Raw genomic sequence first — 23,117 nt, 5'->3', positions numbered from 1 at the left:
TTTTTTTTTCCTCTGCACGTGAACAGTAAAAGCACTGTGCAGGGGACAAAAAATACTATTCATGCACTGTTTATGCACTGTTTATACACTATTCATGGGTCCCACGACACTATTTACACATTTAAAAATTATTTTGCTACAGTGTTTTCAGTTTTCAGTTTCAGCAACAATAAGCTCAATCCAAACGGACCCTTTATTTTTGGAAAAAAAAATTGGTTAAAGAGATTTACTTATATATTTTTTTATAAAATTTTACTTTAAATGCTCTTAAAATTAATGACTTATACTATAGGACAAAAGATCAATGTTAAAAGGAAGGGTTTAACTTACCTCCAGTATTTTTTAAACTAGACATGTCCTTTTATTTTAAATATACAATAGCAAGTGATAATGCGTTTTAATCTCCACTTTTTATTTAGTTAGTGAGTGACGTGGCAGTCTCTCATTAAAAGAAAAAGAGATTCTAATTAAAAAAGTACTGGAGGTAAACCACACCCTAAAAAAAAAAAAAATGAGACAAAAATAAATTAAAGAGTATTTATACTTTTTAAAAAATCATTACCTAAAATTTAATCAAATTTTTGAATTTTTGACATAAAGATAAAAGGGGAGGGAATTTATAGAAAAGTCAAGGCCTTGGCCCCACCCTCTATCCCTGCCGAAGAGCACCCATTAATAAGACCTATAATACAATACTTGAAGGCATGTATTACACACATATTTACACAACTTTTTTAATAATTCAAACGTCTCCAATGAATACACTATGAAGTGCCAAAAAATTAATTAAACATTTGATCCACAAAGCTCTTAACATTATTTTTATTTGATATGTTTGAGTTAGAATTTATTGTCAAACTTAACATAGTTTTGCTAATTGTTGTTGTTGTTGTTGTTTTTTTTTTTTTTTTTTTTTTTTGAGAAGGTGCTAATTGTTTTCTTGACAATTGTTTCCTAGCTCATGTTTTGGTCTTTATATGGCATTGTGAACTCCAGGTCCAGGGCATAGAATAAACAAAAAAAGTTATTGGTTATACAATTATTTTATTTATTCTAGAATAAATAAAATAAATTGTATAACCAATAACTTTATGGTTATTTTTAATTTTTAACCCAATAATAATAATATTTGTGAATGAAAGAAGTGGGTTTTTGTTTTCTCAATTTATGGGAGGGGAAAAAGCCTAATACTTTAATTCTTTAATCCTATTATAACAAAGAGTTTATAGCTATAATTATGGTCGGTATGTTACTACTCAACGCAAAAGGGTACTTCATATAGAAATAGCCAGATTCTGATTGATTCAGCGAACAAAGAAAGATTCTTTATCCATAAATAATAAATAAATAAATAAGATTTTTTTTTGATAACAAAGAAAGATTCTTATTGATTTGATGAGTTCTAACTTTTGCACAAGACATCGTTAAAAGATATGATAAGTTTCTTTTTGTTCTTTTTTTTTTTAATTGCGTAGTCTGATTCTAATTGATAATTAAATCAATGTACCTGTGCCAGACACAATTCCTTCTCTACGGACAAACATTTGGGCAGGAAAAAAATGATTTACCTTTTTCATCTTGAGATGTTGTAAAGGCCTCCATCCTCCTTGAAAAGCTAGATTTCAATAGAAAGGCCGAAATCCTCGTGATTTTGCTCAAGAGTTTATAGCTGTAAAAGAAAAATAAAAATTGGCTACAAAACTTGTCTGTAACCGAAGATATGTCATATAATTCTCAAAAAAAAAAAAAAAAAAAAAAAAAAGGATATGTCATATGTGTTCTTTGCTAAAGAATGCTCAAATAATCGTACACAAATTATTTTAAGAGAGTTTTGTGCATTGCACGTGATGAGAACACGTATCATTTTTCTATTGTTAGTTGTAACTTAAGACTATAACAACTAAATTAATTTGTAACTAAACTCTATCCATAAAAAAAAATTACTTTGTTTGATGACCCTAATGCTTTAGTTGAGTTATATGTACCAAAAAACAAAAAGAAAAAACAAGGGGTCTAATAACACCCTTCTTAAAAAAAAAAAAAAAGGAAATAATGTCTCATCTATGTTAGAAATATTAGAATGATGGTCTCGTAATCTAATAACAATTTAAAAAAAAATAGTGAAAAATTATGTTAGTCTATTATGAGTTGGATTTTTTTTTTTTTTTTTGGGGGGGGGGGGGTGCGGAAGGGCTTTTTTTTTTTTTTTTGAGAAAGAAAATATAAAGCTTTTGGTGTAGAGATATACCGATTATTGATTAATGATATAAAGTTCATAATCATACCCTTTTCTCAAAAAAAAAAAAAAAAAAAAAGCTTTATATTTATGTGGTATGGTCTAATTATTCTATTGAATCTATTTTTTCCTTCCCAATTTGTTAGACCTATTTCAAAATTTGAATTTTTTAAAGAAGCATCATTCAATGCATTGTTTTTTTGTTTTTTTGGTATAAAAAGATACAAATTTTCAAAACTATCCTCATTAAATTTTTAAATAAAGTAAGGGACATATTAGGAATTTTATATGTTAATTTTAGAAAGAAAATTTTATTTTGAGATATCCCAAAATGGAATTGTGGGGTCCAGTAATCTATGGGCCAGGCCCACTTGCTCATGGGGAGTCCAAAGGCCCAAGCCGAAAAAGATGATGGCCCGAGTTCAAAAATATAAGGCAAAAATGGCCCGGAGACGCAACCGAGGACAGTCTAGTCCTCGGCAGACCCAAAGCTCCATCGAGAAGAGGGGTAAAAAAGAGATATAGGAACAAATTTGTAAGGAGATCTAAAATATCTTGGGGGAAGTTATCCTTACTACCCTTCCTAGATAAGACTCTGCACCTGACAGAGCCGTATTCTTCAGCTTTATCAACCATCCCCAACAATTCTGGGATTGGACTGATGGGACAAATGTCAGTCCTGTAAAGGTTGACCCTACACGTGGACGAAGGATAGCGAACGCAGGCTGGTATAAAAGAAGAAGTAAGTGAATCTGGTAGGGGACTCCGATCCCACCTCCAAAAAAGAGAGATTACATGGGTGAGAACACCCCAACAACACCTGAGATCACAGAAAAAAAACCCATCGTCGGGTAACCGGGGTAAGACCTTAATGGTCCTCGGATCAAGTCCGAGGAGACCCATCCCATAGGATGCGACGCCGGAGGGCTTAAATGTTCAAGCCCAAATCCTTTTTCTACACGAATTCCTCTAAAACCAAGACCGGGCATCGCTCCGTGACCAACGGCTAGCTTTTCAAGCCCATTCTCTACAAATCATATTGTGAGGGATCTTTCATATGCGAGCCCAACATCATTATTGGGCCGCAAAGGAATTGTGTCCTTACAGGAATATAGGCCAAACAATTTGGGATGGATAGAGTATTAAAGAGAGTTTGAATTTAATTTCCCTTCCCACTTGTTGAAAAAAAAAAAAAACTTCCAATTTAAATTATGTACTCTTGTTTTAAAAAAAAATTATTTACTCTTCAATAATAATAATAATTGAGTTTTAGTTATACTCAGTATTTTATACTACCTATTTTTTTTTTTATTGAATTAATTTTATAAAACCTTCGCTTTGCTTTGCTTAGTTCATGTTTATTTGTTTCTCAAAAAAAAAAAAAAAAGGTTCACTATTTATTTATATATTTTTATATTGGGTGTGGCTTACTTTTGATGTTCTTGTGCATCGGAGAAGATGCATACAAGTCCTAAAACAGCCACATATCAATTCAGTATACACACGAGCACTAAACAGAATTCAAAAGATAATTGACTCCTTTATATTTTCTATATGCAAATCAAATTTCGTACTAATTTCTAAGTACTTTTTGGTGTTTAAACAAATAAAACAAACACTATATAAGTCCAAACTCGATTATCTACCGCCCAAAGGCCAAAAGAAAATCAAGATTCAGGAATGTATTTGCACAGAGAAAGCTTATTAGGGACAAAACTTTTTGTCAACTTGCTAAATTGGTTTATTAAAAAAAAAAAAAATTGTGCATTAGTTTGAAAAAATTGTATCCGATAGAAGAAGTGCTTTGAAAAATAAGGCATTTATTTATTACCATTGAATTTTCCGTTGCAGCTATTCCGCATGGAACTCAGTGACATTATCAGATACTAATATAAAAAGATGTTCAGCAGCTGTACCTAAGACTAATTAAGGTAAAGAATCCAAATCAAATGCCAATTAACATTAATTAATCCTACTCCACTATGCAAGTTTCATACTATATGTAGTGAGATGGCACTCCATAGAGAATTTGGTGTAACTTTATTTATTTATTTTTAAAGAAAATAAATTTTAACTTATACTTTCAGTTCATAATAATTGTTCTTTATTATCATTGAATTTTTATTCTACGACAAAAAACTTTACCAATTAAGTTAAGGACAAAGTTTAGCTTAAGGCTACAAACTCACTCAATAAAATAAATATTATAACATATTTTGAAAATCTTACCGTTGAATTACATGTTCTTTACGTTTTAATACAAATATTAAATTTTGTGTCAATCAGATATTATTTGCTATATGATCTATAAGTTTATATTTTGTGCATAATTTTAAATTACAAAAATTAGTAATTTAAAAAAATTATTTATGACATAACTATTAATCTTTAATTTTCTTAAAATTTTGCAAACATTGAGGATATAAGAAAAAGATGTAATCCAATGTTGAATTTGCCAAAATTCACCTCCAATAAAAAGATATTAAATAAGTTTGTAGCCTAAGGCTGTAACTAATTTTATAACTAAACTTTGTCCTTAAAGCAATTGAAACTCACTTAATTTGATAATTATAATAGAGGTGAAGGAGAATTTGATGATATCAAGAAGTATTAATTGAACTAAAAACTCTTGGGCATAACGATTCAAACTTGAGAGATAAAAAGTACAAACTTTCAAAAAGTTCATTGTTAGTTAAGCCTTGTATACAAAAGGCATTGATAAGATTTTGTGATACCAAAACTTTTAAAGGTTCAAATTTGATTAAAGAATTTAGGATGACAAAAATTTCTCATCCCACATGATCTATTCTGTTCTAGCAAGGTTGTTTTTTTTTTTTCCTCTCTCTCTCTAAAAAGGTGATAGGAATGGGATAAATTTTGCTTGCGCTCAACTCCCGTCTTGTCTCGATTCTCGAATATGTTTTCTCGTATTTTCATTGGGCTTGAAAGAAAACATCATATGCAGTCCAATTTTATATTCTTCAAAAATCTTATTCTTTTTTGCCAATGGGTCACATTATATCCCCATGACTAGGCCCATGGTATGCCCCAAAACCATGATAAGCAAGTAATACGCCCCATAAGGAACTAGTTTTTGTGCCAATGTATAACGCAATGGATGGGTCTAAATCATAGTTAGAATGTTCAATTAATTCTTCAGAAGCTATATAGTCTTTATTTCAGTCCATTTCCAAAATCGTAATTTGATAATCTAGACAAAACTCCATTAAAATTTTAGTTCTTTTAAAAATTCATACATGCTTGATCCATATTTGAACAAATTTAAATAAAAAAAATTAAGTTCTTTCTTTAAATTATTGTAGCTGAATAATCAAATAAAAGTATTTGAAAGGAGAGACAAAGGAATACTAAATTATTATAATTAAACATGTAGTTTCATAGTTAAAAACTATACATATATTGATATTATATTTTGGACAAAGTTTTACTATAAATTGGGTTAGAAGATCCTTCCAACTCATTTTGTGATACGTCAGAAGATTAGTCACATATGTTATATCACATGATTTATGGAATAATTTAAACAAGCTAGATAACTATTAAGTAGATCATTTGACTAAAAGTACACATGAATAGTCTTTTGAGTTGCCATGTAGTGAGTTTGAAGAACTTTCCTCCTAATTAGTTTGGAGAAAATTTTATCCTTAATTTTTGGTAATTTTGTATAATTAATTATATAATAAAGCCTAATATTAATGGTATAATTTTATAATTATTCTAACATTAATTAGTTTTGGATTTTAGATCTGTTTCAAAGTATATAATTATTCTAACATTAATTTTTAGATCTGTTTCTTTTGAAAAATATAATTTTATAATTATTCTAACATTAATTAGTTTTGGATTTTAGATCTGTTTCAAAGTATTTTTTTTTCTCCATCTATTCCATAATGATTTTCTTTTGAAAAATATAATTTTAATATGATTTGTTTCCCAGGAAAGCTTCGAGCAAAAAAAAAAAAAATTATAAAAAAGGTATTTTCTTAGTGTGAGAAGAAAAATAATATGTGTACAATTATATGCGTTAAGTGGTGTGTAAAATTTCATAAAAAAAGAAGAAGAAGTGGTGTGTAATAAACACTACTCATTAAAAAAAAAAATGACAAATTTTAGTTACAAAATTGGTTGTAGTCTAATGTTACAACTTTACTCAATATTATTAACATTATTACATGTTTCAAAAATCTAACCATTAGATTGCTTGTTCTTTACGTTCTTAATACACATATCAAATTTTGTGCCAATCAGATATTATTTACTATATAATCTATAAGATTATATTTTATGCAGAATTTTAAACTACAAAAACTTGCAATTTAAATAATTTATTGATGATACAACTATTAATCTTTAATTTTCTAGAAATTTTACAAGTACGAAGAATATAAGAAAAAAATGTAATCCAATGGTGGATTTGTCAAAATTCACCTCCAATAAAAAGATATTGAGTAAGGTTGTAGTTTTAGAATACAACCAATTTTGTAGCTAAATTTTGTTCTTAATAAAACTAGCAATGGGTCCGTGCAATGCGTGAATAATGCTGTAAGTTGCTGTGTGAAAGGATTATATAGAATATTCAAAATATTTTAAAGTAATAACATGAAATAATGTTACAATAATATGAAGAGGTTTTTGTTAAATTATTGATCTAATACAAAATTAAGGAGATGAAGAATTTAGACTATAGAGTAAATGTCATATAAATTAGAAATTAGTTATGATGTGATGTAACTAATAAGTTAATTGTTTGTTTAATCATAATTTTTGTTTCTTCAATGCATTGGAGTTAGTATAAATTTTTTGTCATATCATGTTGATGTTTAGTTGACTTACGAAAATATCATAGAAAATTTATGATGTCACGTTTATGTTATTGATTTTTTGTAATATCATGTTGATGTGTACTTGACTTATGAAAATGTCATAGAAAATTTATGTCACGTTTATATTATTGAAGTATGATAATAATAGATTAAACATTAAGTGAAAATAGTAATATGTAAAGAATGTGAGGTGAAAAGTTATATAAAAAATTACTACAAAGTGCCACACAGTAGAACTGCATAATTTCCCACATGAGATTTTTGCTTTCTTATATAATGTTTTTTTAATAAAACATATAAAATACTTATTTATATTTTTATATATAATTAGTACACACCTATAGATAATTAATGTGTATTTACTTCATTGTCATATTCAATGAACTAAAAATTTTACATAAATACAAATTTTGATGCAGTAGAAACTTAAATGAGAGAGTTTTAAGAAACTTGTCACTCGACAGAATCTCATATTTTCTCACACGAGCTCTATGCTTTAATATATAGATTAATTTGTCGTTCGAATGGGGTATAACAGTGGCTGTTAATTCGTGATTGCCATGTAAAGCGAAAAGGCATATTGCAAAGTGGCCTCGTAGGTTTTGTTTCGTAGTGGCCTTGATTCTTTGGCTCTTGACTAGAGAGATTCTAACCCCAAAAAATAAAAATAAAAAGAATGTAGATTGCATCAGTGTGGAATTGCCTATTTGAAAGCTCCTTTACATTTAGTAATGTGTTTGGTTTCGATTGGATCAATGGTGTCATGTTGACCTTCTCTGTTTGGCCTAGTATTTCAATCCGGATATAATATTTCCTGTGCCTGTATTTTTTTTTTTTTGGTAAAAAGGAATTAACATTAAACACTAAACAACCAACAGAGATTCAGTACAAAGCCTATGAACAAACAGACCAGTGGCATCAGCCTCCAAAAAACTAAGTAAGTCCACCGGCGGACTAGAAAATACAGCAAAGTCACTATCAAGCAAAGAGCCTATACTAGCCAAGCAGTCAGCACACTTGTTAGCCTCCCTATAGATATGTCTAAACCTCTTCTGGGGAATACGGGTAGCCAAGCACCTGCAATCCTGCCTGCATTATAATACATGCAACTATACATCCACACACACATATATATATATACCTTTTTTATTTTTTTAAAACATCCATATATGCATACATTATATACAAACACACTCAAAACATATATATAATATACTTGTTCAATCCATTAAGCCCTCTCTCACCCTCTCCAACATTCCAACAAAAATGGTAAATCATCTCTCTCTGTCTCTCTCTCTAATAGCATATGTTTGACATGGTATTAAATTTCAGGCAACATGTAGCAAAGAAAAGGCAGTGTTAGTAACAGTGTATGTGGAGCGTCCAAGAAAGAAGAAGGTGCCAACAAATCATCATCATCATCACCATCACCACCATCATCATTATCTTCATCACACCACCAAAAGAGAGGTAACCCAAGTCAACCATGGTGCTCCTGGACCTGGTAAAGGTTATGATAGGAGAGCCCAGCTGCTTCAGTACTCTAAACATCTACGGGAGTCTTCTCGATCAGCAACAATCACACCCTTACCATTAAAGCCAACTTCATCCAGCAACCACAACCAGCAACCTTCAACCCAAGTACAACCTTGTATCTTATATTTATTCTATATACTTAGCCTAGCGTTCTTATCAAAGCTTCTTTTTGTGTGTGTTTTCTTTTGTCAATTTTATTTGTGCACACAACGTACTGTTACAATTTATCAGTTAAACTAATTTAAAGTTTTCAACCCCCACCACAAATCCTAAATCATTTACTATATATTGTGATAGCTAGGACAAGCCTTTTGGCATCATAATTATTGCTTACAATACCTAATCTTTGGTCCAGGCTGCATTTAAATCCTTGATTGCATCATTTACCATTTTCCTTTAATTACAAATATTTGGTTGATGCATCATTACAGAAAGGAAAGGTTTTTATTTTATTATTATTTTTTTATTATTTATAAATCATTTGACACCAAGGGGGAATTTGAATCTTGAACATGTCAATTAGAAATACTAGGAGGTGCCAATTATATTATAAGGCCCTTAGGCCAATTTTGCATGTAGAATTTTGTAATATTTCATACAGAGAAGGAAGAATGTCAACTTAACCATTTTGATACCCTTCAATATCTATTTGTTTCTACTTTCTATAAGCTTTCTTGTTTAGGAAGATGCTAACATTGGATGTAATTGAGTATTTATTTTCAATTTTGATTTGTTAGATTGTCGCTTTTCAGAGAAAGCGAAAACAAGATAGAGCACCAGCTTGCCTTGGCATTTGGAAAATCCTGCTTCCAAACTTCTTCAGATCTTTGATAAGTTCCAAAGCTAGGAAAGAAAGAAAGAAGAAGAAACACCGTGGATCAAAAACCAATACGCTTAAAGATGTCATGAAAGATTTAGCGGTGAGATAAGTAGTGAATTTCATGTAGTGTAAATCTCATAATCTTTTGGTCTGACAAATGAATTCTTTCTTTCAGGGGCAAAAGAAGCAGGGATTTATTTCAAAACTGTCTTCAACATTACAAAAGAATAGGTGAAGCATCATTTATATGAATACGAATCTACAGGGTGTATTATGCAACTAATAGAATGGAAGTAAAAAAAAAAATTGTCAGAATCGAATTTTTCATTATGTTTATAGATTATGTGATCCATAATATACAATAAAACCACTTCTTTTTCTTTTTTTTTTCCTTGTCTTATGAATTTTGTTCTATTCCATGCTAAAGAAAGTTAGGTACAAAAATTTCAGTGCCCACAGAAGTGCAATAAACTTTTAGAAATCAACGCAGAGAAGGGATTCACTGACCATCGCAATTATACTCTCACATATGCTGATGAAAACAAACAAACATGCGTTCATAGGTATCTGACATTGTGATGGATATTGTAGCAGAAAACCTGAGGACACGGACAAAGTTGTTCTCTATATTATGTTGGTGGAATCTTCTCCAAAACATTATGTTTAAATTGATCCTTTCCCGAGAATTAGATGGTCTTTCTAAACAGGCTTTTTATTTGATGGTTATAAGACCATTTACATGTATCAAATCTTATGATTCATTAAATCATTTAAACAAATCACATGACTTTTAAGTCAGTCATTTGACTAAAAGTATAGTCTTTCCAATTGCCATGTAATGAGTAGAAGAAACTTTAATCCAAACTGGTTTGAAGGAAAATTCTGTCCTTTAAAAAATAAAATTTATCCAATAATTTGGACCATATTATTGACAGTATCATGAAGCAACATCATATCAAAACAAATGTGACACCAATTGGTCATTTGAATTGGTTTCGGCATTATATATTTTGATGAGTAAACAGGAATTTTATTAAACAAAGCCAAAGAATGGAATCTAATTGTTACATTTCCATCATTCTACCATTGTTTGATCCACATATTATTTGTCAAAAAGGCCAACAACAACAATAATAATTTGGACCATGTTATTGATAATATCATGAAGCAACATCAATACATCATATCAAAACAAATGTGACACCAATTAGTCACCTGAATTGGTTTTGGCATTATATATTTTGATGAGTAAACAGGAATTTTATTAAACAAAGCCAAAGAATGGAATCTAATTGTTAGATCTCCATCATTCTATCATTGTTTAATCCACATATTATTGTCAAAAAGGCCAACAATGACAACAGCGCCATTAAAAAATATTCACAAATGGATCAATATATGAATCAGATACAAAGACAAGGAAGCATGTGGTTTGTAAAATCATTTGCTGCTGAGACATTACATCCAGAAAATCCCTAACTATAATTGAAAGACAGCATTGTGTTTAACGAAGATCTATTGGGACCTTTGCTGCCGAGTATACTCCCAGAGAGCAATGGCACCACTGACATGAACATTGAGAGATCTAACAACTCCCAATTGTGGAATCTCAATGCAAGCATCTAAAATATGTATTATATCCACAGGTATACCCTCCTTTTCACGCCCAAGGACAAGGACCTGACAAAATGATGAAATGACCAGAACAATAAATATACAGAGAATTGAATGAAATTTTCAATTTTATAACAAATTAAATGGAAGCACTTCCACCAATGTAAAATTGAAACTGGAAAATTGAAAAGGGGAAGAGAAGAAATTTGCAAAGTTTACTCCCTTGTCCTCTTGACCAACAGAACCCAAGTAAGCTTTTTTTTTACCCTCTTTTATGAGCACAGATTAGGTGAACCTACTTTTACTACCATTACAATAAGAATGTAAGACGAATAGAGATGTACGTAATGTATTTCATCAAGTTCCACTGACTTTTTCAATATTAAATGAACTGGAAGGTCTGAGTTCGCAGAACAACTTACTGTCTTTGTGGGAAAGACATACTGGTCAAGAGGTATACTATTTGCAGTTTGCTCTAACCCCAATATAGAGAAGCCTTCTCGTTTCTTTTTCTCCAAGAAAACTTTCACACTATTCACAGGGACTTCTATGATAGGAACCCACTTCTCTGCTGTCACACTAGAAAACAAAACAATGGGCTTAAATGACTGGCCAAAAAATTGTAAGAATATTTACTTCAAAAGCTATGAATATGAAATAATATATAGAAACCTTGATGTGAGAGGGGAGAACACACCAAATGTGTGGATTTTGTATGGGTTTTTGAACAATATAGCAGATTAGAATAAGACTATATCTAGCGAGTTAGCTTGTACCTGAGACTACTGAGAGGTGATGCAAGTATCTGATTTATAACTTAAATATTCAACAGAAGAGGTATCTATCCCTAAAAAAAACATAAATATTCAACAGAACAGACCAAATCACATGAATCTTCAATCTTAAGTGATTCTCCCACATCTGAAACTGCTATCCTGCTGCTTTATTATACCTTATTAAGTTTAAATCACTTCATTATGATAAACCCCATGCTAGTTGACATGAATTCAAATTCCAAAGGTACTCAACCCTTAAATTTCAAATAAGTTTTATAGGAAAGAAATGAGAAAGATTCTCTATGAGAGAGTTGCCATTTATCAAACATGATGTAGAGATTATATTCCAGATCCAACTAAGATCCAATGTAGGTATAGAATATAAAGAGCTTCAAATGTAGGGTATTGGATTATCATCAAACCTGATGAGTTGGAACTGTTTATCACTTAATATATTTGCATCTGCAATGGCCAATCCTGATGCCTTAAATACCTGCAAAGAACAACAATTGGCATAAAAAAGAAGAGTGAGATAATAATACTGCCAAAACATGAAATGGCAGAAGTATAAGTTGATAAACTACCAACTGTCCCAAAAGCTTAAGCTATTAGGAAATAGCGAATTTAATCGTTTAACCAATATTCTAACAATCCCCCTCACATGTGGGCCCAAACTCCCCCTTAATAAGTGGGGCCCAGGATATGGGTTTTTGACATTGAAAAAGGAAGGGAGAATGAACGCAAGTTTTGAACTCATTATCACCTGTTTTAATTATATATTAAATTACCGATTATCCCAAAAGCTTAAACTGTTAGGAAATATTCTAAAACAACTCAAGAGAGGAGAAAAAGGGGGTGCTGGGGGTAGAGAAAAAAACCTAGTATTATGAGCACCATAACATACCTCACATGTTCGTGCCAATCCAGCAAGGTTAGGTATACGATCAAGTAGTGATGCTACCAGGATAAAAGTTTGCTGACTAGCTTTTACTCTTTCCATAGCCAGACTTCTAGACTGCAACAGCTGATCTAGAAGCTGATCATCCTTTTCCATTTCTGCTTCACATAGTGCAGTTGTGAACTTCGTTAGAAGAGAAAGATAACAATTTTCATTAGCAATACAGCTATGCAACACTTAAAACTTCTAGACTGCCAAAAAGATTTGTTGAATTTCTTGTTGAGGACATGGTGAAGCACGGCAAGCTCCTCTACCCACAAAAGGGGTTCAAAGAGAGCGCCAGTACCAGTGAAGACACCTCAAGGAATGGAGGTGGAAATTCATCAAGTCCAGCCAATGACAGAAGTCTAGAGATTTCATTATTGGTTTTGGAATTCCACGTAGGCTAAAAGAATAATAAAGAGGTGCAGTGATCCTATTAAAAGTGATAGTCCTAAAATGATAAGTAGGGAAACATGGTAGTCCCTATAAATAGAGAGTTTGTTAGTGTGAGAGAACCTGTGGGTGTATTGGGGATTTGAGTTAGTTTATGTTTGTGAGGTTAATGAGAGCTTAAGTTATTGATAGTGGATTTTTGTTGGCGTTGCCCGTGGATATAGGCATAGAGTTTATCGAACCATGTTGAATTTTCTGTCAAGTGTTGCTTGTTATTTTATTGTTTTGCGTTTTTTTAAAAACAATTTGGTCTCAAAGCTTCCACTAACACAGAACAAACAGTGGATGACAAGGAATGGGAAACAGTATCTCGTGTGGGAGTATATCTAGGCAGGATACTCGTACCCATTTCATGCTGGGTTTCACCAGAATTCTTCATTCTTCTCCACAAAGGGAAGCAAAGAGTTAGCACACCAGAAGATAATGAAGATTAAGCAATAACAAGGCCCACCTTTGATGATTAAGATCTTTATCTAGATCTTATTGAGGAAAATATATTAAGCAGTTTAGTTCAGGACAGCTAGAATGGTATAGTAATATTATCTAATGCAGGGTGATGTCCATAACGAAGTAGGATAGGTGATGTGCTTCTGCTTGAATGAATTGAGTATTAACAAACAATAGAATAGTACAACTATCTGCGTCCTCTTCATCCCTCTAATTAACTACATGAAATTATACATACCGACAAGTTGTTCATAAATTTCTTTGTTGCCGAAGAAGGAACTAACACTGGTTTCATTCTTCTCATGTTTGGAGAGAGTAACCTTCTTTTGAAAATCCAAACAAGTATCTTTAGGCTGCTGGATAAGCAAATTTTCTCCTTTGGCATTAGATGATAGATCCATGCGGTGAGGATCTAAGCTCTCATTCTTGATAGTCACCACATCCCTTGCCATTGAACATCTAAGATCTTCCCTGACATCCTGCAACACTGTAAATGAGATACAAACCCCATAAAAGATGGCAGTAAAAAGTGATCAAGCTCTTACATTTAGGAAGGTGAGTACTTGCTCCAAAAGGGATATTGGGACGCATTCGAACTCGAGTTCCTTCAACACAGACCCAAAAGAGAGGGAAAAAAAAAAAAAAAGAATTTAGAGACAAAGTATTAAAAGGGATATTATCAAATGCTGGTCCCACTTAGTAGGGTCCTGGAAATTATTATTTACAAAATGTAGAGAATATCTCAAAAGCCATGAAGCAGCACTAGTAAAAATAATGGATTCCATTTAGTGAATTTATCAAGACAGAATGTAGAGAAAAAAATGCTGAACTCACTTGCAATGTTTGATAGATGCCTAATATTGACACATTTCAATCAATTTTTACTGACTGGCTTCAGAAAATTAGGAATTAGGTATCAGAGGACATCATCATACAATCTTGAAAAATTAACATGGAAATGGAAGTGTTTGTACAAATGATGCCATGTCCCTACATGTACCAGGTTAATCAAATGTTTCTTTCTGAACGTTAAACTTATAACTTGAATTTTCTGAAAGAACAATAAATTTGTATGACATGAACTGATTATAGAAAACCCCTGAAAAAAAAAATTCATATAGTTCAGCAATATGAAAATAAAGTATATACCCAGATTTGTACTTCAAGGAAAAAAATAAAACTGCCCCTCTCAGCAGTTTTACAGTTCTAAAAGAAATAATAATGACAAAAAAAAGATCTATTGCTTTTTTGAAGGTAAAATATCCTTCAAATTTAAAGTACCTTAGATATTTAAATTAATAGAACAGAAAAGTACATTTGTATCATTGGGTACCATGTCCTCATGAAACAAATCATATAAGTGAAAAACATGTCAAAAGTTAAAATCTAGGATGGAAGCCTTCTTTATTGGATTTTTTAAAACATATTTTGGTGCATATATCTTCCTTAGGGGTTCAGATATTTTACCTGATATAGTTTTAAGTTCCAGAACCATCATTACTAATTACAAGGAGGAAAGAATATTCCATTACTGCTTGCATGGTAATTCAAACTCATGCAACTGTGTTCTAAGTTCTCCTATTACTACGACCATAGAGACTATTTGCTATACTTCTTTTTGCTTCATGTTTGCCTACAGTGTTGACAGGGTTTTTTTTTTTTCTTTAACAGTATTGGCCTACAGGATCATAAAAGGGTTTATAATCTCCCCATACCTCCTATTTATGCTTCTTTTATAAAAGGATAGAATTGCAAACTTAAACAAAGAAATCCCGTACCTCAACCCGATTGATGAAAATTCCTGCTGGAGTGACGGAGATTTTGGGATCATAGGCGTCAAGATATCCTTCCATTGATGCTCGTAAGCTGAAATAGGATCAAACAAAGCTACTATGTCAATAGCTTTCTACAAAGCATATGTATAACTAGAGGCATGAAATCAAAAGAGCCTATCAGCTATGCTTTTATTGGCTCAAGTTATGCTTTTCTTCCTACTAGCAATTACAAACATGTTCACACTGTTTGCTAGACGTGCTTACACATCAGTTTTTCTGTCAATTTATCAGATATAGAAGAACAACTAGTTCTCTTCCCATTTTTTTAAGAGTAAACTAAAGAAGCCAATCAGTTTAAACATAACTATAAGTAAAGTGTGCCAATATAACTCTGGTATATATAACCAATAACATCATTAGGTAATTCAACTATATTTTTGGGACAAGCAAATACCAAAATCTCTCTTATAGGCTGTGACTACCTAGAAATCTATCTGAAGAACCCACCAAAGTCAAAGTCTACATTGAAAAATGCAAAAGAATCATAATTTGGGAACTACAAAAAATGGACAAGGCACTTGGTTTTTGCCATGTATTTAATGCCTGACAGTAAAGATGGCCTTGCTCAGAGTTCTTCAAAATATATGAATACCCTGGTGTTTTAAAAATTGCAATCGACATAGGTACACCATGTTTTATAAACTGACATTATATTCTATAGCACTTAAAACAAAAAAGAAAAGTATTTTTCTTTATAAGTAAGTTTTGGCCCCAGGGAGGAGGAAGGGGAGATTGGAACCTGTGACCCCAGTTTCATGAGACATGGTGCCCAGTCGATTGTGCTAACCCTTGGGGTTATGAAAGAGGAAAATATATAATTTTGAAAAACAAGAAGACCTCCCAAAAAGAAAAATGAAGACTTTGGAATTGAGGTTGCATTCATAGCACATACAATTGAACTGCAGTTCTGCTGGATATGTAATGGCTATACTTCCATTTACAAACTTTCAGACATCATTCTCACTGACCCTCAATAGACTGCATCAAATCCACATCACATACCAAAATGGAACTACACAAAACAAGCTAATACATATTGAAATACAAATTTGGGTCATTCTACTAGGCTCCTTTCTCTGTTGTTGATATGGAACCATTTATACTTTTAGAACAATGGTCAGGTGATTAAATTCATAATTTTCAATCAACTTTAACTTTTGGGATTAGTGATATTTTATATCATGTTATCAGAGTAGGTGCCACATGGTCTTCTATTCAAAACTTGTCTCCACCCAACCACTCTTCTAAAAATTAAAAATTTCCATGTGTTGGGGATCATTATTGAGGGGGAGTTTGGGCCCATATAAAAGTTGGAGCTTAGAATAGTTATTAAGTGAATTTCCTATGAGCTTAAGTTTTCTGGATTATTGGTATGATATCACATGAATTTCCATGAATAATATAAAAATTTTGCTCCAGGATTCCTAGTCACTTTATCTGACTGCTCTACTACATCAGAATGGGAATTAAGTAGTTCTAGAAGCAGCATCTCCATTGAATCAAACGTTTAAAACAATTGTTAGATTCCAAAATATGCATCATCCGGATTTATCGGATTTATCAGATTGTTGCTTATTAAGCAATACTACCATTTGGAAAATCACAGCCAACTTCTAACCACTACCACCAAAAACACCAACCAGGCTCAACAATAATTTTTTATTTTATTTTTAATAATCAAGTCTTAACCCCAAGGGAGGACAAAGGGGAGGGATTCAAACTGGTGACATCCGCTTTATGAGATGTGGTCACCCACCCAATTGCATTACCCCTAGTTCTCAACAATAATTTCGTTAATAAATATTTTGAATTAATATTGCTTAACAATTATATATCTATGCACATTTCCCCCAATATAAACCAGAATCATGACCATACCTAAAATTTTAACATAAAAAGTAATAACTCAAATTTCCCATGATGGAAATCTAATTATATAAAATGATAACAGAAACCTCAGGTTGAGTGGGCTTTTTATTAGGCATGAGGTTCTGTCATGTGTCTATCGAGGTTTTTGTTAATAGGATTAAAAAAAAAAATGTTATTTAGAAGAGGAGATAGGTCAATATACAACAAACAGATCAAACCACTCCTAAAAGCTTAGGATCTCAAATTCCATAAATCTAAAAATTTAAATTAAAGAACTCGAATGCATTCTGCCCACCCACGGCAGCCATCCAGTCATATAAACTTCTCAACACTGATTGTTTGATGACATGATTAGGACATTCAACACCAACCAAGTTTAGCTAGTCCATTGATGCCAAATTTTCCACGTTACACACAAGGGAATAGTTTTCCAAATCTTAGTTCACCTGACAATGATACTTCCTTGCCAAAGGTCCAACATCTGAATCACCATCCTTAGCACAACCCATGAAACCAATGTCATTCAAAGTACAACAAATGAATAAAGTTGTCATGCCAAGGATAGTGATTTAAAAAGACAAAAACACAAAAATTAAGCAGGTGTTGGACTGTTGACAAAAATAGGTAGGTGTTAATTGATCAAATGAAATGCTATCATACAAAAAATGTAGTATGAAAGATTTTTGTTTTGTCATAAGTTACTTAACAAACGCATGCTAACACACAAAGTTCATGGTCTAACAAATTATATTCTTTTCAGAAACATAAGGTCCAAAAACTATCAGTAAATATCATACCGCCTGCAATCAGAGTTATTTGCCAGGTATAATTTCAAATCCTCAAAGCATCTTTTCTCTAAAGGCATTGTTTGAGAGGCTCTAGAACCCAAAGTAGGAAACAGTTTGCAAAGAACTTGGTATACTAGTAACTGCAAGAACAAAAAAGACTCATCATAAATAAGAACTCCACCCCCCACCCTCCTAAAGTTGTATAACAGAAGATTCACCAGCTTCACAAAAACTGACCTGGGTGAAACCACGTAAGCTGTGGTGATGTGATGTCAATAATGGAACTATAGGAGGAAGTAATTCATCCAAATGCCTATATTGAACTGCTTCAGATGCATGGAGGATGACATTAGCTGCTATAAATACATAAGAAGAGAGTGCCTGCATTTGATGTCCAACAAGGATGATAATGTTGAGTACCACAATTAGTGTTGACTACTAAAATTCAAGCAATTAATAACTCTGAGCAATGACAGTACCATTTCAGCCAACAATATATATATGAAGTTAGTCAGGATTAAAATTTGCTCTAAACCACAGAGCAGAAAATCATATTGAATACAGGGAGCCTACTAGGTATCATTCTGAAAACCAGCACTTCTACAGCATCATTTTCTTCAATTATATAATTTTAGAAAAAATGAAGTAACCAGTAATGCATGGAATCAAAGGAAAAACAAAAGGAAGATACTTTATTCATTACGAAGTATCTGGCTGGCTCCAAAATGTTGGGGGGGGGGAGATACTTTATAGTTTATTCATTACATAGTATCTGGCTAACTCCAAAATGTTGGGGTTAAGGCTTCATTAAGTTGAGTTTAGGTCATATCTAGAGCCCATCGTAGTAATATGATTAATATCACATACATTATCACAGAGTACAGTTTAAGATCATCACTGACATCCTTGAATTAAGTCAAGACAATGAAACTGGAAAAATTAAGGAAAGGCATCAAGTGTTCGTACTGCACATAGTCATATGGAAGCACTTCGCTGTTCATGACATCATGATGGCATTGTACTTTTTAAGGAATAAATTCTACACTCTTTCATAGCCAAACAAGAGTAAGAGAAAGACAGATGCCTTGCGGCCCTTGCCAAAGGGCTCATCACTCTTATTGTCATTATACTTGCCATTTTATTATCTTTGTAATAAAAAAAAATTTTAACAAGTAAATATTATAAAGAAAAACCCAGGGATGCAACCAAAGCACATAAGAAGTATACAAGAGAGAGTCAACTTTATAAAAAGAAAAAGATAAAAATAAATTACGCTAAAAACTTTATTAATCCAAAAGGTATGAAAGTGCAAAGTAGTAGATTCTGCCATCCAACCATATAAACTGCAAAGGAAATTTTAGTTTATGATCCCATAATGTCCCAACACAATATTTACCTGGGGCCTCATGTCATAATCTCGTAGTTTAGGAACTAAATTCTCTCCAACCTGTCAATTAAATAACAATGCAAGAATTAATAAGAGAAGCCTACATCTTATAAAGGCAGTGATGAAACAATAACTAAAGGTGCCAAAACATCGTCCATAAAACCATGTAAGGACAAAAATTAAAAATCTAAGCAGGCGTGAGAGTTACATCCTTAAAATAACTCATTGACACAAACTCTACAAACATGACATTCACAATATTTTGGTAATAACATAAAAAGAATTAAAAATCTTTCTTTTTTTTCTTTCTATCACATAAGATGTGGGATGGATTAAAAACCTGCTTTAACACAAGCCACTTCAATAGCTTCACAGTTTTCTATCAGTGAAGCTAGCTTTAACACAAGCCACAACCTGCTTAACATAAAATAAATAATGTTCTTTATTTTCTTTTTAAGCCAATGATGGGCTATTAAGAAGCAACATATTCATAAAATGAAATGAAAATGTTAAGATGGATAAGTAGAAATATACGGAAAGGTTGGATTTGGAATGAAATTTTTTTTCTTAAAGATAGAGGTGGCCCCTATTGATTAAAAGATGAGAGAGAGTCGTTTTAGATGGTTTGGTCATGTGTAGAGTAGAGTGATTAATGCACCAATGAGGAAGAGTGAGTTGATTCAAGTTGAAGGAATTATAGAGAAAGACCTAAATACTGTTAGTAGAGTAATAATAAAGGAAATGTCAATTAAGAAGGTGATTGTGAGTATGATTTTGGGTAGGATAGAATGGTGTAAATGAAATAGCCGACCCTAATTAGTTGTAGAGGATCCATAACCGACCCCTAAGTTTTGAGACTAAGGCTTGATTTTGGATGGATAGTATGGTGCAAAAGAAATAGCCAACCCTATAAGTCAACAAAAAACATTAAAGAAAGTACTCTTTCTTAATATTTTTTGTCAAAACTGACCAACGGGGTGGGTGAGAGGTCATGGGTTCTATCCTGCAGGGTGTGAGTCAATTTACCAAGCAAAAATATTTTAAGACAAAACTGAAGAACAAGTTAAGTGCAGACAAAATAAGCAAATAGTTAATATAAATTTGGTTTTTAGTTTTTTGATACATGCACAAAAAAAACTTTGCTAAACTAAAGCTTCAAAAGTTGACAGGCCTTCATAAAAAAAAGGTAGCTGATTTCCCTTCCCGTCTTTCACAATACCCATGAAAACGGCTGGGTGTATTTGCCTTATCAATGCAATAGAAAATTCCTTACCAATGGAGGAAACTTCAAGTAAATATTTATTGCAAATGTCTCTAAGTATTGCCGGACAGCAGGTAAATTGTTTCTCTGCAAGAAGAAGCCAAATAACAAAGGAAAATTGTTAAAATTCTTCAACAACAATACTGACGATAGTTGCAGCATAATAGAGTACAGATTCAGCAGCTTCAATCATGCATGAGCATTTTAACTCCCATCAAAGGCAGATATATAACACACATCAAGCTTAACATTATCAATCAGGTTGGCTCTTCTTTAATCCAAGGTAATGATATTCTAGGCAACCACATTATTGATAAAAAAGGAGGGGGAGAGAGAGAGAGAGAGAGAGAGAGAGAGAGAGATGAATATTTTGCAGTCAAACAACCCTTAATTCCCCAACTCTTAAAATCACATCCTTGCTCACAAAGGTTAAACTGTGTCTAAACCAAAAAATAAATTTTGGAATTGACAAAGATTAGTCACTGCATGTAGTGCAAGCTGTACATCATTCTAGGATTGATAATGACCAGCTGCCATTGGAAAACAATGAAAAAATATTATTTACATTGCTTGCTTTTTTTTTTTTTAAATCTTTTTTTCAAATATATATATATATATATAAAAGATGAGCAGTGTATGAGAAGCATCACATAAATAGTCAAACACCACCTATGAAAGTTTATAACCCATTTTCCCATTCCTTGAGGAGAAAATCATGGATATGAGAAGCCTTAGAAAGGATATGATAAAGCTGTTTAAATCGGCAAATGTGCATATGGGGGGGGGGGGAGGAAAGCCAAATTGAAAGCATGATTGCTGTTAGAATTATGGTTAAATAATTAAATTCACCATTTCCTAACAACTTAAACTTTTGTCTCCATGCTAACTCCCATTTAAAATGTTAAAAATCCCACGTGTTGGACCCCACTTATTAAGGGGGAGTTCAGGTCCACATGTGAAGGAAAGTGTTAGAATTATGGTCAAATGATTAAATTCAACATTTTCTAACAGCTTGAGCTTTTGGGACAATTAGTAATTTAACACTTGGTAAAAAACTAGCATAATTATAGGGAATGGCAAATACAAATTAAATCTTCAAGCATTTTGCCTCTATAGCAAGCTAATAGACTCCAACCTAGAAAAGACAGAAAATGAATTACACAAAAGTGGAGCTCATGACATATACATATGGCCACAAGATATTAACTCTTAGCAGATATATGGAAAATACGTCTGAATAGGGCTCCCATGAAAGTTTTTAGCAAAAATGAAACTTATTTAACAAATCATAAAAACAATACAGAAAATATAATAAAAATAATTGAAACAGTTATTCCAAGAGCAAGACCAAATTCCTGAAACAAATTAAATTTGTACAAAATATTTAATGGAGAGAACTAGAATTGTTCTGAAGCAAAATTTACGCACATAAAGGGATGTGTGCAAGCTTTGTGCAACTTGCCCAAGTGAATCTTGACGAGCAAATCGTGATAAGACACATATCATCTGCCAAGCACGTATTTTGCGCCTGTGAATCTGTTAATAGTAGAAGTACAAATGATTATCTCAAAATATAGCAAAGATCAGTATAAGGAAAAATGTACATAAGGAGAACTTATAATTAATGGTATGGGGAACTCATTTCATTACAATTAGGTCACTTTTCCAAACTTTTATCTGAATACAACTCAATTTTAGTAATTTTCAATTTATTAATTGAAGCATCTTCTATCTAAAGCAAAATTGCACTTATATTTTCATATTCTCCTAAAATATTTTGATTTTGTGTTAAAGTAAGCCTCCCTTTATTTTGCATATGATCTTGAAGGATTAAGCAAGTTTTATTATTCAAGCTCTGAATAATCTCAACTCCCCACTTTAAAGGATTAAAAGGAAAAGGATTGCTCACCGCACTGTACTTTTTATACAACTCCTTTGAAAGGTCCTTGTCATTTACCTACATCAATCAATAAATCAACACTATAATACCATTGAAAGAAATGTGCTATTCTGCAAAAGGATACTGGCATGCAGGCAACTTGACATGAAAAATGAACTAAAAGTAACAATAATAATCCATAGCAAGTTTATCACTCTACGCTTACTTTATTGTATGCTGAACATTGAGCATACAATTGTAATTCAGTCTAAAACAGATATGCTATTAGAGAAAATTAAAAAAAGTATTTCATAAAAGCAGTGACCAACACCAATGAAATTCTCTGATGTAGGGAATTTCAACATGACTACTCCACAAAACACATGCATGCTGACATGGCCGGATAATGTACATGGGCCTGATGAGTTGGCC

The 23,117-nt window shown here is 32.2% G+C and overlaps 1 protein-coding gene across 2 annotated transcripts in view; it reads right to left on the bottom strand.

Moving 5' to 3' along the window:
- Positions 1-10,643: 10,643 nt before the first annotated feature.
- Positions 10,644-23,117, bottom strand: part of LOC115971001 — a 43,127-nt gene continuing 30,653 nt past the window's right edge. The window contains exons 23-35 of one of the 2 annotated variants that reach the window (XM_031090666.1): positions 22,716-22,763; positions 22,235-22,342; positions 20,819-20,893; positions 19,555-19,605; positions 18,396-18,539; positions 18,168-18,298; positions 15,445-15,532; positions 14,212-14,271; positions 13,905-14,145; positions 12,731-12,882; positions 12,249-12,319; positions 11,473-11,629; positions 10,644-11,116 (exon numbers count right to left, since the gene is read on the bottom strand). In XM_031090666.1, coding sequence (XP_030946526.1) covers positions 10,952-11,116; positions 11,473-11,629; positions 12,249-12,319; positions 12,731-12,882; positions 13,905-14,145; positions 14,212-14,271; positions 15,445-15,532; positions 18,168-18,298; positions 18,396-18,539; positions 19,555-19,605; positions 20,819-20,893; positions 22,235-22,342; positions 22,716-22,763 — 1,491 coding nt within the window. In that variant the 3' untranslated portion in view covers positions 10,644-10,951. Of the gene's footprint in view, positions 11,117-11,472; positions 11,630-12,248; positions 12,320-12,730; positions 12,883-13,904; positions 14,146-14,211; positions 14,272-15,444; positions 15,533-18,167; positions 18,299-18,395; positions 18,540-19,554; positions 19,606-20,818; positions 20,894-22,234; positions 22,343-22,715; positions 22,764-23,117 lie in introns of those variants that run through there. The other variant, XR_004087191.1, reaches the window with a different exon arrangement.

This window comes from Quercus lobata, chromosome 12, assembly GCF_001633185.2.
Source record: "Quercus lobata isolate SW786 chromosome 12, ValleyOak3.0 Primary Assembly, whole genome shotgun sequence".
NCBI classification, from domain to species: Eukaryota; Viridiplantae; Streptophyta; class Magnoliopsida; order Fagales; family Fagaceae; genus Quercus; species Quercus lobata.
The sequence above is the reverse complement of the archived record's forward strand: the minus strand, read 5'-3'. Positions and strand labels throughout refer to the sequence as shown.